We start from the raw sequence: 17,483 nt of genomic DNA on the forward strand, positions 1-17,483 counted from the left end.
GAATAATGAATTCTGACTCTGAGCCTGCGCTCCCAGGCTGCACACAGGGTGCACAACGCACACACACACACACACACACGCTGGGCTGACAACTTGGAGGGGCGGGGGCTGGCAGGGCTGAGTCTCTGTGATCGCTGGAAGGAGCAGCTCGCTGGCTCGGCTGCCTTGGTCTCTGTGGGCAGCATCAGAGGGGGCGCAGGAGGAGGCGGCGAGGGAGGGAGGGAGGCGTGTGAGCCGAGCTGCACCAGGCTCTCTCCTTCTCCAGCTGCTCCCGCCTGGCAGCGTCCAGGCTCTACACACCAGCATGGCCCTGTTTGTCCACCTCAAGACGGTTTCGGAGCTTCGGGGCAGGGGCGACCGGATCGCCAAAGTGACTTTCCGAGGTAGGGAACCCCTGGTCTGAGAGGGTCCCCGGCTCTGCGCTGATGGGGATGAGGCAGGGCAGGGAAGATGGGTGGGAAAAGAACTCCTAGGAGGGTTGGGGTGATGAGGCTTTTCATGGGCAGCTGTCTGCTCCCGGCCCGGCTGGCCGTTGTGATTTCCTGAAAATCAGGGCACCCTGTGTTTCCATGTCTGCATCTGTGTGTCCCTCGCTGCGCTTGCCAATGTGGAATGTGCCTGGCGGGGTGCAGGGTCCTCTGCCTGCGGGGGTGTCCTGGGGAGGTGGAAGTAAGGACCGCATCTCCGAGCTCAGGGGGATCCTGCGAGCCCCACCGGCTTCCCCCGTCAATTCTCTTCTTATCCTCCTCCTTTCTCGTGCATCCAGCAACCATTTACTGTGATCTGTGTGCCAAGGCCGGGGGCTGAGCATGACCCAGGCCCTGCCCTTGAGGAGCCCACGTCCAGTGGGACAGAAGAACCAGGGGGCGGACAAGTAGGACAGGTGTGTGATATGATGAGGATGGGGACAAGTACAACACGCGAGCCACAGAAGCAGTGCCCCAACCCAGGCTGGGGCAGGATGGTCCAGGAAGGCTTCCTGGAAGAGGTAGCCCCTTGGCTGAAACCCAAGGGACCAGCAGGAGGGAGCAAGGCGAGGGCAAAGCAGGTGCAGGAGACAGGATGCTCATGGCTGGGGGAGGAAGGAACTAGAACATGGAACAGGGGAGAGACCGAGGACCCGTGAGGCTGGAGCCCAGACCGAGCGCAGAAGCTGAGGCGGCAGAGGCCGGCGGAAGCAAGGAGGCGAGGCTGCCTTCACCCTGAGGACGGCGGGCAGCCCCTGAAGGTTTAAGTAGAAAAAGTAAGGCCAGGGTTACCTGTGCCACCCCCCTCTGCTTCCCAGCCCTGGGGCCCGGGGCATCTCTGGTGGCCTTTGGCCAGAGGCCAGAGCCCTGCTCACCAGACACGGCCCTTCCTCCCAGAGAGGGGGTGAGATTGGGGGTGGGACAGGAGCTGAGAGAACCCCACCAGATTAAAGAGCGAAGTGAGCATCGGGGCCCCGGGCAGGACGCACATCCACACCTGGGTTAGGAGGGAAAGGGGTGACCAGGGGCAGCAGCCCCGGTGCCCGCATCACCCCTCCGTTGGACTGGCTCCGGCAGGAGGTCCGCGTTGTGCACTCTGCAGCCTGTTGTGCACGGAATCGGGAGGGGGGCAAGGGACCGCAGTGTCCCCGCTGGCAGGTGCGAGAGGAAGGGCCGGCAGGCTGCCTGTTGCTTCCCACACCAGCCCAAGGACGGCTTTGTCTGCAGCACCCTGGATCTCTGTGTGCCACCTGCTGGCTTTAGAAAAAGCAAGTGTGTCCTTTCATCGGTGAAACGTGTCCCCGTGTTCCACAGACGGCACAGTATTTGGCTGTTTCACTACGGATGGCTATGCTGTCGGGGCCCGTCAGGACAGTCCCTGGCTGCGCAAACCAGTCCCGTTGGCAGGCAGAGAAACCAAGGCCCAGTTGCAGAGAGATCCGCACGGCCTCAGTGGAGGGACTGAGACGTCTCACCCCCGGCCCTGGTTGCTCAATCCTGCAAGCCCCTTTACCTCTTCCTGGTCAGCTGGGGGTGAGCACCCTACCTACCTGATGCCCACCTTTTTCTTTGAGCAGTAGGGCCGGCCCTCCAGCCTCAACTGACCACACAGGAATTTGCCTCTTTGCAACCTGTGCCCTCTGGACCGAGTGGAGAGACCCACTTCCACGCTCTGTACCTGCAGCAGGTGGCCAGAGACGGAGCTCTGGGGAAGGAGCTGGGCAGCAGGAATAGGCAGATGACAAGGAGATTTCCAGAAAGAGTCCTTTATAACAACCAGATATTTCTCAGCCATTCGTCTGCTGCAGCCAGCCGTTGACAACCATAGATACTTCAAAAGACCAACACTAACAACAATTCAGAGGAACCGGCCCAATCTAGAATGTTCCACAGCACCTCCTGGCATACGCAACCACTGATGTCCAGGCAAACAGCTGCAGGGGGAAATGAGAAACTGGAGAACAGCCACAGGGAGGTGTTGGCCCCGAGTTCCCCTAATCCCTTGAGTGAAGTTCAAAGTTTGGGTGAGGGACCCCTAGAGAGTTGTGTCTGTCGGCAGTGACCCTGGTAGACCAGATGACCTGGCTGGAATATAGCTTGACTTTCTGTGCTGTGCCACCCAGGAGCCCTATGGGGCTATGGTGGAGAAAGCTCTAGATATGGAATCAGAAGCCCTGGGTCGTACCTAGGTTCTGCCACTCCCTTCGCCTCTTTGATCCTCAGTTTCCTCATCTTAAAAATGGGCATGTTGATAATATCGAACTCACCAGCTTGCTTCTGTGAAACAACAGGAGTTGGAAGAATTTAAGGAAGGAGCATTCAGATGACTGATAGGTCTGTGAGGCGCCCATTCTAGTGCTGCTTCGGGCAGCTACGGGATCCTGAGTCCTCTTTTCTCCAGCCCGATTTCCTTCTTCTGTTGCCCAGGAGCAGGAGAGAGGGCACGTTGTGAGATACAAAGAGGAGAGGAGAGCCCTTCTGAGGGCTTCCCGACCTGTGCCAGGAGCAAGCAAACTGGGCGTGGCCTCTGCTCCATAGGGACCCCCCGGCTAAGATGATCCAGGCCGGGAGCAGACTGCCCCTGAGACCCTTGTTCCCAAGTGGGCTGGGCAAGCACCAGCTGTGTCCCTGGCCATCCCTCTGTCCCTGCCACTGGGTCAGCTGGCCGTCCCACCCTCAAGCTCACACAGTGCTCACCACCCAGCCCTGTCTCGAGCTCTTAGGTTTTACTACCCCAACGGCGGCTCCTAACATGATCCTGCCCTTACTCATTAATTCACTGGCCGTCCTGATACCTGTGGACAAGCCTAGGACCCCGGAGGTGAAGACACAGCCCCTGCCTGCCGGAGTTACAGTCCATTGGGTCAGACAGAAGACACCAGAAGGCTTGGCCCCCGGTCCCAGTGGTGCACGCAGACCCCAGAGTCCCAGAGCCTTGGCCTCCCATGAACAAGATGAGACAATGGTCCCAATTTAACTCAGAGGACTGCAGCCAGAATCAGGAGTGTCTAGAAAGGAGCCATCTTGATGGCAGGTGGCTACTCAAAGAGAAACAGTATTCACCTGGGGTTTGTCCTTTTTCAACTGCTAAAATAGTTCTTGGCACCCATCAGAACCAGGGGACACAGGATGGGAGGGTCTCTACATCCCTCTAGTCCAACCTTGTGCCCAATACTCAGCCCATCCAAACCTGGGGAAATGGTGACAGACTGCCTGGGACAAGTCCCTGAGCTTTCTGGCCAAGACACCGGGTTTGAGGATTGGATGTGTGAGATGGGTGCTGTCTGGGGGCTGGGTCTGATCTCCACTTAATTCGCCAGAACTGGTGATAAAGGTCTGCTTTATCAAGGCTTCCCCCTCGGCCCAGAGACTTCTCTCTCCTCCTCTCCCCACCACCCCCCCCCCCCCCACTGTATTCCTGTAACTCTGAATTTCCTGCGATTCCCCAAAGATACAAGCCCAGTATATCTCCAGACCTTGAGACATTCATTTCTTTTGCCCGGAATGGCTCCCGCCCTCCCTCTTGAAGACTCCCATTAATTCTATCCACCCTTCAAGACCCAGCTCACATGTCACCTCTTCTGTGAAGCCTTCCCCCTCCCTTGTGGTACTGTGTGCATACGCCTGCCACAGCTCAACTAGGGCACTTGGTATTCTAGAAACCGCCCCAGTTCTGTATGCTGCACCTTTGTCTGAGCACCTTTAAGACAGGGGTCCCACCTGAGCTAGCCTAACTGAGCCCCATGCTAAGACCCCACTGGGTCCCACCATCCAAATGAGTATGAAACAGCCCCTGTCTTTGAGTCTTCGCTCACTAGCGGGTTGTCAATCTTCCACGGTGGCACTGCCATTCTTGGGTTCAATGTCCCCAAATGTGAGCCCCCCCACCCCCACCCCAGCTTTCTATCCGAGGGGGATCAGGGACTGGAAGAGGCCTCGGAAGCTACGAACCAAGAACCCTCCATTGACGTCCCAGGCCAGAGGGGCTTTGGGGACCCCAGAGGGAGGCTGACCTCATTCTCTAGCAAACACTGGGGAGTCCGGCTCCAGCCCACGGGTCAGATGTCAAAGGGCCGCACGTGGCCCCCGCCCCTCACAGACCGTGCTCTCTCTAAACACTGCTGCCTACAACACATGGTACAGGGTGGGGCTTAAAAGGCAAACCAGGGTCTCCTTGTTGGATAGAGGAGCAGAGGCATGTGCGGACATAATGGGGAAATGTTGTCCTCAGGAGGACCAAGGCGCTCCTCGCTGTGGGACAGGAAGTACAGCCTGTTCAGGGGATAGCAGCTTACTTGGAGCACATCCGGAGATACAGAAGGAAGCTTGAGGGAGGGTCCTGGCTAGAGGCAAAGACTTTCTGGGGGAGGGACTGACCAGAGGCCAGAGGAAGGAAATCCCAGTTAAGTGCACTGACTGGGAAGCCACAGGTTCGGCTGGAGGAGAGGCTGCAGGAAAGTGGACAGGGAGGGAGATAAATCAGGATCCTTGGGGCCAGGTGAGTGACAGCGTGCTGGGAGGGGGTGGGGCCCCTGCCTAGGCACGGGGACAAGGTGGCCTGGCTGTAGGGACCACCTGGACTCCAAATTAGATTTTTCCCCATTAAAATGGAGGAGGTCTCCCTCTTGAGAATAAATACGACTTCTCTCTGGAGACTTCTCTGCTATCCCTGGTGAAGGAGGCAGGGTCCCTCGGTGCCCCCAGTCCTAGGAGCCACTCCCAGGATGCCTGGGCCTATATGTGCACTCTGGCCCAGCCCCGTGCCTCCTCTCTGGGAGGCTGTGGGATAGGTGTTTCCCCCCACGAGGGGGTGGCCATTGCCCCCGCTGAAGGGGACAATTGGAGGGGACCTTCAGGATGGCCTCTGCGGTCCACGGCTGGCTGTGGACCCAGCTCGTGCTTTTGCTATGCCTCCCACATCCTCCATTGTACCCAGCACACACAGGCCCCTCACCACCTGGGGGTGGGGACAGATCTCCTCTGTCTAAATTCCAGGTGGCAAATGTCCTCCCCCTCCCACCCAGAGCAAGCCAATGTAGGCAGAGGGCACCGAACATTCCCCAGGCTTCTCCCGCTTTGATGAGTGTGTTTTCGTGATATGGAAATGACCATTAAATTGTCTTCTGCTACAAAGGCCCTCAGCAAAAATGCTGCTGGAAATGCGCTCAAGAATCGATCTGCAAATAATTCCCCTGAACTGTACGTCTTCCTTGGCTCTCTGATCCACCCTTACTCATAACATAAATGCTACATCTCTCCCACCGATTCCAGTGGCTGTGTTCGATCCCTTTTTTATTAACTTTTTATAATGGAAAGTCTCAAATACATGCAAAAGCTGGGAAAGTAGCGCCTTGGCCCCCAAGCTCTCCCCTCGCAGTCTTAACAACCATCAACTCCTGGCCAATCTGGTCCTGTCTGTTCTCTTTCCCACTCCCACACCCCACATTATTTGGAAGCAAAGACCAAACACCATACCGTTTCATCTGTAAATATTCAGTACGTAGTTAGAAAAGACAGACTCGATCTATTTTAACCCACACATTACATCTTTCCTAAAAAGGAATAATTTCTTAATATTATCAAATTTCTAATTGTCTCATCGGTGTCATAATTTTTTCCAGTTCATTAACAGCTACTTTTTTTTTAAAGTTTATTTATTTTGAGAGAGAGAGAGGGGGCATAGAGAGAGACTGAGAGAGAGAACCCCAAGCAGGCTCCTCACTGGCAGTGCAGAGCCGGACATGAGGCTCAGGGCTCGAACTCTCGGAACCGTGAGATCATGTCCTGAGCCGAAATCAAGAGTCGGATGCTCAACTGACTGAGCCACCCAGGCATCCCTGAAAGCTATATTCTAACTTGTTTGGTAAATCAAGTATTTTATCATTCGTTCACTCATTCTGTCATTCGTCCAGAGGATCATATTGGGTGAGGGCCAGCTATGTGCCAAGTGTGATTCTAGACAGTGGGGTGATGGCAATAAATTAGAAAGACGCGGTCCCCGCCCTCCAGGCAAAGACAAGTCATGGCACAGGTCACCATGAGCAGCATGATGAGTATTCTGGAAAGGGAGGTACAGGTGCAAGGCAGCATGAGGCAAGGGAAGCCTACTCAGACCAGGAGTTCCAGACAAAACCTACAAAGGACCCCGTTCCGGGCAGAAGGGCTAATATCAGTCCAGATGTGATGGTGTGGGTCCTTGTCGAGGGTTGAGGGAGCTGGAAGTGTTTGCTGAGGATGGGGTGGGAGTGGCGCGGTGGGGAGGCTGGGGGCAAACACAGTCTTCAGTATCACACTGTGCAGTTTAAACTTCCGCTTTGTAAGTGAATGGGAGTCGATGATGCTTTTAGCAGGAGAACGGGATGGGGACATCTGGTTTTGGAAAGGACATTCCGGATGCCGGGACCCCAGGCCGGAGCCTCAGGGAGGAACCTGGGGCAGTGGTACAGATGGTGGGTGGTGCAGGAGGCCGTGGGTCTGGAGAGAAGCCATGACATTGGTTCGGAGAAGGGGTAGTGAGTTGGTAGTGAGCAAGAGGGCAGGACGAGGGTGGCTCTGGATTCCGTACTTGGGTACCTGGATGAACAGTGAGGCCACCGATGGAGCAGGGTAGCATGGAAGGAAGAGCGGGTTTGGGGGCAGGGGGCACAGAGAGGAATAGACTTGCCTGTCAGCCATTCTAGTGAAAATGCCCTCCAGGAAGCCAGAAATCCGATTTAGTACAGTGAGTGCCCAGAAGGCGGGTGGAGCCCAATGGTGTGGGAACCCAGGGGGTACGTTGAAGGTCAAGAGAGGGTGAAATATGCTTGAGTCCTTACAGGGCTGCTTTGGGGTCAAGTGAAAAAGGTGATATACACAAAAGGCTCTACACACTGTAGGGTTTATGCAAATACAAGGATTCTGCTCTCCGTCCCGGGCTGTCCGAATGCTTCTCACACTGCCAGTTCCAGGAGGGTCTCCTGAGACGGAGAGTGTCATGTGATCATTTTTTTACCTTCAGCCCTTGTCTACTTCCTGCCTGGACTGATCCACCCTCGAGATACTGGCTCAACTGTCTTTGTTTCTACTTTTTATTTTTTTCCCCCCCAAAGCAGAAGGGCTCATTGGCTTAGTTGGGAATCAATTTCCACTCGCTTGCTTTACTTTTTTTTAAGCCAAGGTTTAAGATAAAATTGTGACTGTAGCTTTAACAATATTTCTACCCCGTTTAAGAATGTGAAAAGTCACTCTCCCACTGGGCTTTATTGTATGCCCACTGCCTGGCACAGAGCAGGTACTCTGTGCAGTTTGTGGATCACTAGGACCGCAAACTCCTCTAATCTGGCACGGTAATGGGGGAACCTAAGACCTGGCAGTTGCTGAGTGCATGGCTGGCACTGTTCTAGGCTTGAAGGAAAACACCACCCTCTCTTTGCCTCCGTGCCTGGGTCTGAATAATAAGAACTGGGGCCATCAGTTAGTTACACGGCAAAGTGAGAGTTCGAGTGAGCACCTACAAGGAAGTATAGGCTTAAGCTGGGCCAGAGAAATGGGGTTTATTATCCCTGACCTGTTCCTGCCTCTCTGATGAATCTCTGACACAAGGCTGAGTTTCTGCTGAGTGTACCTGGGTGTTAATAGGATGGGGCAGGGGGAAATACACGAGTGAAGGTGGAAATTATATTTGAATAAGATTCGTGGAAAGTAAAGCGTTGGAAGTAGCTGGAGCCTCCGTCTGGCTGAGAAATGGGAGAAAGAGAAGAGACAACTTTCCCCTGCCGGAAACCCAGGGACTGCATAACCCAAATCTGGCTCACCGAGTTGCTGGCGATTTTAAGAGAGCACATTATTTACGGAACACAGTTGAGAGGAAAGTGTTATTACAGGAGATAATTACAAACAACCAGACAAGATCATTAGGGATATAGAACATTGGACAACACCATCAACCGCCTTGACCTAATTGGTGTTTCTAGGACATTTCGCCCCAAACTGAAAGACACACATTCTTCTCAAATGCACATGGAACATTCATCAAGATAGACCATATGCTGGGTGATTAAATGAGTCTCAATACATCTCAAAAGACTGACATCCCACAAAGCATGTTCTCTGACCCTAATGGGATTCACTTAGAAATGAATAACGATAAGAGATGTTAAAATCTCCAAATAATGGGAAATTAAACAATAGCCTTCTAAATAACCTATGGTCAAAGAAGTAAACCAAAGAGAAATTATAAGACATTTCCAGCTGAGTGATAAAGAAGATACAACATGTCAACATGTATAGTCTTAAATACCTATGGCAGAAAAGAAAAAAGTCCAACATCAATGATCTAGGCTTCTGCCTTAAGAAGCTGCTGAAAGAAGATCAAATTAAACCCAAGGCTTAAAAACATCATGATAATTGAAATCAGCCAGACACAAAAGACCACATATCAAACGAATCCATTTAGTGTACTTGAAATACCCTGAATAGACAAACCCATAACGACAGAAAGTAAGTGAGTTGTTGCCAGGGACTGGGGCTAGAGAATGGGGAAGGACGGCTAATGAGTGTGGGCTTTCTTGTGGGGAGCACGACATTCTGGAATTAGATCGTGGTAAATGTTGTACAACTTTGTAAATGTACCCAAACCACTGAATTGTACACTCGAAGTGGGTGAATTGTATGGTTTGCGAATTAGATTTCAATAAATAGAAATAAATACAACCTACAAAAAATATTAAATCCAAGAGAATTTAAAAAAGGAAACGAAAAAGCCAACAAAGCTGAAAGTTGACTCTTTGAAAACAAATAGGTAAATTGTAGCAAGAACCATCAAGAAAAAACCCAAGAAAACACAAATTACCAATATTAGGAATGAAAAAAGGGATATCATTTTATTAAAAAGAAAATAGAAAAATACCACGAATAACTATCTCAATAAGTGTCTACGACTCAGATGAAATGGACAAATCCCTTGAAAAAAACACTTGCCAAACTGACACATAGTTCAAGATCTATTAAAGACATGAAATTGAAAATAAAAATGATGGTGATTGTGATGGTACACCGCTTTCCCATAAAGAATGCTTTAGGTCTAGATAGAATTCACTGGTGAATTCTAGAAAATATTTAAGGAAGAAATAATACTAATCTTACACAAACTTCTCGATAATAGAGAAGGAAGAACACTTTGTAACTCATTTTATGATACCAAACCCTGATAAAGACCTTATACAAAAAGAATATTAGAGCCCAATATCCCTCATGAACAAGGATGTAAAATCCTTAACAAAATATTAGTCAATTGAGTAGCCATCCACGAAAGGGATGACACATCATGACAAGTGAGTTTTATCCCAGGGATACAAGGTTAGTTTAAAATGAGAAAGTTAATCAGTTTCTGGGTGTCCTCAGTCGGTAGAGTGTCCGACTTCAGGTCAGGTCATGATCTTGCGATTTGTGAGTTCAAGCCCCGCGTCAGGCTCTGTGCTGACAGCTCACAGTCTAGAATCTGCTTCAGATTCTGTGTCTCCCTCTCTCTCTGCCCCTTTGCCGCTCATGCTTGCTCGCTCTCTCTCTCTCTCTCTCTCCCTCAAAAATAAATCAATATTAGAAAAACAAAATTACAAAGCTAATCAACATATTCACCATATTAACACAATACAAGAGAAAAACCACCAACAGATACAGAAAAGCTTTTGACAAAATCCAACATTTATTCATGATAAAAACGCTCAGCAAACTAGGAGTAAGGGGGAACTTCCTCAATCTATTTTTTTTTAATTTTTTTTAACATTTATTTATTTTTGACACAGAGAGAGACAGAGCATGAATGGGGGAGGATCAGAGAGAGGGAGACACAGAATCTGAAACAGGCTCCAGGCTCTGAGCTGTCAGCACAGAGCCCAACGCGGGGCTCGAACTCACGGAGTGCGAGATCATGACCTGAGCTGAAGTCGGCCGCTTAACCGACTGAGCCACCCGGGCACCCTGGAATTTCCTCAATCTAATAAAGGGTAACTACAAAAAACATCCAGCTAGCTAGAGGTGCCTGGGTGGCTCAGTTGGGTAAGCATCTGACTCTTGGTTTCAACTCAGGTTCCATGATGACAGCATGGAGACTGCTTGGGATTCTCTGTCCCTCCCCTGCTTTTGCTCTTTCTCTCTCTCTCTCTGTCTCTCAAAATAAATAAATAAACTTTAAAAAATCCAGCTCATATCCTACTTAATCCTGAAACATTGAACATTAAGATCACTAGCAAGGCAAGAATACTCACACACAGACTATGACCCCGTAATAAAAATAAATGAATTACTGATACATCAACAACACGGATGAGTCACAAAAATATTACATTGACTGAAAGAAGCCAGACACAAAAAAGTACATTGTGTATAAGTCCATTTATATAAAGTTTAAAACAGGCAAAACTAACCTTTGGTGATAGAAGTCAGAGCAGTGGCTGCTTATGGAGGGTAGAGACTGATTGGAAAATGGGGTGAGAGAACATCTTGAGGAAATGGCGATGTTCTATATCCTGATTGTATGATGATTACACAGATGTATTCAGTTATTGAAACTCACCGAGTTGTGCACTTAAGATCTGTGAATGTAAGTTGTACCTCGTTAAAAAAAAAAAGAAGCTAATCATAACTAAAATATCTAAAACTTGAAAAATATTACGTAGCTTGGGAAGAAAATTGTTTCTGATTATAGACGACTAAAAAAAGCTACACAATGTGATTCACAGTAGAAAAGACCATTTTTATACTTAAGACATAACTTAAATGTCAAAAGGAAAAACAGGACCCTTTAATGGAATAATAGCCATTTTTTATTGGGTGATGAACTGTGTACCAGGAGTGCACGCACTATCTTTTGCTCCAATTTAGGGATGAGGAAACTAACGAAGAGAGGCTAACTTCTTCAAGGGCGCATGGCTAGCAAGGGGTAGAGCTGGGGTTTGAACTCAGAATGTCTCCCCGAAAAGCCTTACCACTATCCTGTGACCCCCTGTGCTTGCAAGGGACTTGACGCTTTACTGAGCTTCAGTTTCCAGTTCCAGGATGCAGGCTGGTCCAGGACAGTTGTCCCCAGTTTATAGATGATAACTCTAAGACTCCGTGGGGGTGGAACCGCCAGCTCCAGGCATGGGTACAGGCCATGATGTCCCTGAAGCTTGTCCTCAGGACATTCTCCTTCCCCTTTAGATGGTCCACCATCCCACCCCGAGGTGGGGTGACGCTTTTCATTTTCCCCTTCGCCGTCAGAACTCGCCTGTCCTGTGTCCTGCTCCTTCAGGGCTCCGTTCTCCGCTCACACTGTCCTCTCTGCCTGGACGTCCCTCTCTCTCTCCCGTCTCCCCAGAGTCAAGGCCCAATGTCTTCCTTGATCTGCTAAGCTGAGCTCTTTGCTCCTTTTCCTGTAGGCTCACTTTATTCATACTTTGTGCACGCCAGTGATGACATTTTGTCTTGTATAGTAGCCTTTCACGCGTCTGACCCGTCCGCCTCCCGGATTGTAATAAGCTTCTTCAGTCAGCGTCCCAATACGAAATATCTTTGTAGATCCCCACCCTTTCCTCCAGGGCCGAATGGCCTCACTGACACAACAGGAGAAGACCCCCTGGCACGTGGGAGTGACTGAATGCACCCCAGCTAACAACCCAGTCCCTATATACATGCCTTTTCTCAAGGTCTGCCTCTAGCAAGGTCAACTGTCTGGAAGAGGGAGCTGTTCAGTGCCAATGAGGCATTTGTACCCGTAAGTGGCATCACGTGAAAGCCTAGCAGAGCACTCCATCCTGCAAATGAGACAAGAATTGAGCTCACCTTCATCTCGGTGAAGTGTAGGAGGGATATCTTCCAAGGCAAATGACATACCAGATACTTTTATTAAGCTTTGGACTCTTGAGTCCCTCCATCTGGGTGTATCCGATGCCATGGCACTTATTATAGTCGTGAACACAGAGTCAACCACTCAACCTTCATTTATTGACTCAGAGAGGAGTTTTTTCCAAACCAAACAGCTCCGCTATCCCAGGAGCAGCTGCCTCCAAAGGAAGGGAGGGTGCTCTTCAATTTTCCCCACCTAATCTCCTGCTCGCTCTATCCGCAAAGCCTCCTTGCTGCAAGGAACAGGCTATTTTCTTTCTCCCAAGCCTCATTCTCAATCTTCTCTGTGGCAAGAAAGGGGATTGGATATTGGGATTTTAAATGGTTTTGTCTCAAAGCCATTTAAAATGGAGCTGAAATGTCAACCGGATTGGTGTTGGAGTAGATGGTTAAGTGGAAAGGAGCTTGAAAGGAGAGACAGGGCTAGTAATCCCCACTGATAACTTGGAAGGGGTGACAAGAGGTCCCTGGCTCTGTCTTAATGAATGCAAAGGACCCTAGGAATGATCCCTGCCACCGTTTGTACAGACCCTCCTAAAAGATGGCGTTTCAAAAATGCTTAAGGGCACTCTGTTCCTGTACAATTGATTCGGTTGTCTTAGCAAACATTTTTTTTTTTTTAATATCTAGAGGTAGAATTTAGCTCATCCTGTTTGACAATATTCACTACATTTAAATCCCCAGAGCCGGAAGCAATGAGGTTTTCCTGCATTTTGAAACAGAGCCCTGATGTATAAATTCTGCAGTGGCTAATGTCACCGTGTTTTACGTCGTCTCTAACAAGGCTGTAGGAAATACGCAAGCAGGGATGGGTTTGAGCCTCCGTGGCTTCATGCACATGTTGGACTGTCCCTCCCTGCCTCTGCTCCGGCTGGGCTGCTTGGTTTTCACTCCGGGAAACCCTTGAATACCGCCAGGTACAGGCTCATTACGATCTTCTAGGATGAAGAGGCCTTTGATTATTCAGAGAGGCGGGTCCTTGGGGGAGCCCCAGTGCACACATACGCTCACCCGATTCTCCGTTTATATTGGATGTTTCCTGTGGGGAAAATTACAAGAAGCTCAGGCACCATCTCTCAGGTTTCCCTGTCCTCCCCCGGCTGCCTTGGGGTTCGTTGTTAAGATTTTTCTTTTTGTTTTTTTGTTTTGTTTTGTCCCTAGCTAGTGCTAAAGAGTCTTTATTCCCATCTGTCTACTTCACATCTATTTTCTGTAGCTTCTGCTTTATAGCTTCTTCCTCATTATCTGAGATGCAACCCTTCCCCAATATGCCCATCTTCTAAATACACACACACACACACACACACACACACACACACACACATTCTTCCTCAGACCATGCACCTGCCTCTGACATCACACCCCCAGCCTCCCTCTTGTCAGGGAGTAGCTACAGACTGGCTCCTAAAAACCAGGCAGGCCCTGGAGATCTCTGTACCAACCCTCTTATCCTGGAAGTGAGGCAGCCAAGGCCAGGGGAGAGAAGTGGTTCCCAGGGCTTGAGCCCCAGCACAGTGCAGGGTCAGAGGGGGCTCACTCCAGTACCCCGTGGCCTGGTGCTGGCCATGCTGGGTCACTGCATGCACCCCCTCTCCATTGCCAAGTCCTCTCCTGATTCCCCAGCTTGCCCTTCAGAACCAGAACTAGGCCTCAGAGTGGGGGGCTGAATTCAACCTTGAGACAGCCCTTCAATGACATGGACCACTGATTTAGGTTGGCGGGGATTTAAAAGCATTTTTTGCGGGGGGGGGGTGCACCTGGGTGGCTCAGTCCACCAAGCATCCGACTTCGGCTCAGGTCATGATCTCGCAGTGCGTGAGTTCGAGCCCCGCGTCGGGCTCTGGGCTGACAGCTCAGAGCCTGGAGCCTGCTTCGGATTCTGTGTCTCCCTCTCTCTCTGTTCCTCCCCCACTCACACTCTGGCTCTCTCTCTCTCTCTCTCAAAAATAAGGATTAAAAAACATTTTTTTAAGAAAATAAAAGCATCTTTCTTTCAATTTCAAAAGTAAAGCACAGTCATGGAAAAAAAATTCGAACTTAAGCGTGTATGGTGAAAGGTCAAAGTATGCTGCTTTCAATCTCTTCTTCCCCCTGCTAGCCCGAGGGGACCATTTCTAACGGTTTGAGATCTCTGCGTATTCACAGATAAAATACCTTGGTTTGGGTCTTTGGGGGTGCGGGAGTTGTATACAGGATCCTGTTATTACACCTGCTACCTTTTCTTCCCCCCGCTGGTGTGCAATTGACAGACGATAATCATTTCTTTCTAATACCCCTATCTCTGGGTTTCTCCTCAGAAATTACACATCCTTCCCACATGCTCCACCCCACACACACCAAAAACCAACCCTCCCCCCCAAAAAAACCAATATGTAGCCTCCCTGCTTGTACCACTCTCTAGCTCACACAAAATCGTGCCTTGCGGTAGGAGTTCTGTGGCATTGAACCGGCAGCCTCTTCCAGCTCCTACTAGACCATCTGTGCATTTCATCCACCCCTTTATCCTGACTTTCCAGGGGGTAGCCTGGTACATCGTAGACTCCAGTGAACGTTTCTCAGAGCAAACCGAGCTGGCCCATGCGCCGCACACATTCGCCCTCCCCAGGCCCCCCAACCTGCCCTCCTTCTCTCCCGGTTCCGGTTCTTCCGGAAACAGGGCCGGTTCTGACTGGATGGGCCAGAAGGGCGGGCAGCTTTGCTTCTGCCCTGGCAGGTGGCTTATGGATGTGGGGTGCCGGAGTCTGGGAAAATGCGGGTCCACATCACGCTCGCTAGTACCCCGGGCCGGTGGGGAAAGGAGGGGGCGGCACGGCAGAGAAAGCCCCAGAGGCTTCCCGGTCCAAGGCCCACGGGACCGTGAATGAGACAGCCGGGGAAGGTGAAGGCCCTTGGCTTTGGGGGGAAGAAGGTGTGGGATGTGGCTGGTTGTGGCGGGGCCTGGCTTGCGCAGCAGCTCCCGGGCCTGGCTGAGGACACGGTCGCAGAGGCGGCTGCCGGCCGGCAGGGCGCCCACGGCCCCGGGGACCAGGCTTCTGCTCAGGACAGCCGCAGGCCAGGGAGAGCCGGTGGAGCCAAGGGGACAGCAAAGGGCCAAGAAAGCCACCGGGAGAGCGGCAAGGTGGAGAAAAGAGTCCCGGGTCCCTTCTCATGTCTACCTCTGACCAGCCCGGGGCCTTTTTTACTTTAGTGTTGCCACTTGTAAAATGGAGCTGATGGCAGTTAGGCCTGTGTCGCGGGGCTCCCGAGGCGGTCAGGGGAGACAACACGGGAACTTGCCACATCCTGGAGAGTGCAGCACAAGACCTGCAGCGAATCGAAACGCTGCAGTGGTGACTGCCAGGTGGGGAGGTCTCACCCCAAGCTTCTTGTTTTCTTTCCCCACCCAGGGCAGTCCTTCTACTCCCGGGTGCTGGAGAACCGTGAAGATGTGGCTGACTTCGACGAGGTAGGATGCCCTGGGGAGCAACTCAAGCCCCAACCGGGGAGCCCACTGGCCCTGCATTCCCTTCCACCCAGATCCTTCTCAGGGATTTCTGCGGGGAGACACGGTGGGAGAGATTCCCCCAAAAGGTTCTTTTGAACCTCAGGCTTAGAGAGTTGAGTAAATCATGTGCCCCTGCTTATGGTGCATTATCTCAGTGTTCCTACAACCGTGCTCTGGTTTTGATGTATGTTTGCATGTATCGTGGATGTGTCATTCTCTTTTATCCCCATACTCCTTCCCTCCATCTACAACCATAGTAATGTGCTTAACGTGCATCTTTTGGTTTCTTGTGTGTTCTGACACAAATTTTTGAGTACGTAATTTTGTTTCCTTAAATGGCATTGTTAAAGTAAATGGCATTGTTAAAGTAAAATGTTACTTAAATAGATTTTACTTTACTTCACTGTGTAAGATTCTTGAGTTCCATCCACATTGCCTCACTAATCTGTTGCTTCTACCTGCTGCTCAGTACTCTATGGGCCCATCCAACACATATTAGGGTGTTCCTCCAGCCTGGTTTGTCTAGGACCCAGGGGGTTCCTGGGACACAGACTGTAAGTGATAAAATGGGGAAAATCCTGGTCCAACTAGGATGAGTTGGTCATCCTGCACATCCTTTGCCTACTTACTCCTCCAGAAAAGAACCTCCAGCTTGCCTCTAACCAACCCCCATCCCCACCATCAGAAATGCAATGACTATTCTTATGCCTTTCCCCTTTGGACTTGTGTGAACATTTCTCTGGAATATACAGCAGGACATGGAATTGCTGGCTCACAGGGGTATGCATACCCTTCAGCTTACCCAGCACTGCCATGGTCTACACTTCTACCAGCAGTGCATGAGGATCCCTGATTCCCACATCCTCATCTACACCTAGTGTTATTCAGCTTTCTGATCTTCATCAGTCCAACAGTGGTGCCTCACCTTTGTTTTAATATGACATTTAAAGTTTCCTCTTTTGTAAATTGCCTGTTCATAGCCGTTGCCCTTTTTCTCTGTTGGTATAGTTGTCTTTTCTTTTTCTTATTGATTTGCAGTGGTTCTTTGTATGTCCAAGATATCAACCCCGTGTTGGATTTAGAGACTAAACGTTTCTCTCAGCCTGCCATCTCCTAACTTTGCCCCCTCATTGACTAGAAGTCCTTAATCCTGGTGTGTTTTCAAGTTTTGTTGAAGATGTCTTTCCAGTCTTCTAGGTTACATATATATTTCCCTACATTTTCTGATTCTATGTATGTGGAATCTTTTACCTTGTGTGTGGTTTTAGAGAGGGATCATTTTATTTTTCTCTATATAAGAAGCCACTTTTCATAACATCAACTTGCTAAGCAATTATATTCTCTCCACTTATTGTATGTTAAGGTCTGTGTCTCAGCCTACTAATCTATCCCTTTAATCTGTTTGTCTGTTTTTGAACTTTCCCACACTGTGTCCATTAATATGGCATTTTTGTATGTCTTAGTATCTAATGAGGCAAGTACTCTCAAGGGAACTATTCTTTTTCAAGGTTGAACTATTTGTGGACCTTTATTCTTCCAGATCATTTTAAAGCAAGTTTATGAAATCCTTCCAAAACCCAACTGGAATTTGGATTAAATTTGAAATTAACTTAGGAAGATATTGAGTTTTTATACTATTAAATCATCTATTCAAATTATCCACCATGCTT

General features: G+C 49.9%; 1 protein-coding gene across 3 annotated transcripts in view; it reads left to right on the forward strand.

Moving 5' to 3' along the window:
• The first annotated feature begins 304 nt into the window (after window positions 1-304).
• The window catches only part of OTOF (otoferlin), a 93,291-nt gene continuing 76,112 nt past the window's right edge, over window positions 305-17,483 (forward strand). For all 3 annotated transcript variants that reach the window (XM_047068712.1, XM_047068713.1, XM_047068711.1), the window contains exons 1-2: window positions 305-383; window positions 15,716-15,774. In XM_047068712.1, coding sequence (XP_046924668.1) covers window positions 305-383; window positions 15,716-15,774 — 138 coding nt within the window. The remainder of the gene's footprint in view (window positions 384-15,715; window positions 15,775-17,483) is intronic.

The sequence above is a fragment of the Lynx rufus genome, unplaced genomic scaffold, assembly GCF_022079265.1.
Source record: "Lynx rufus isolate CCGP_SWC_20201006 ecotype Redwood Valley unplaced genomic scaffold, mLynRuf1.p SCAF_8, whole genome shotgun sequence".
Taxonomy (NCBI): domain Eukaryota; kingdom Metazoa; phylum Chordata; class Mammalia; order Carnivora; family Felidae; genus Lynx; species Lynx rufus.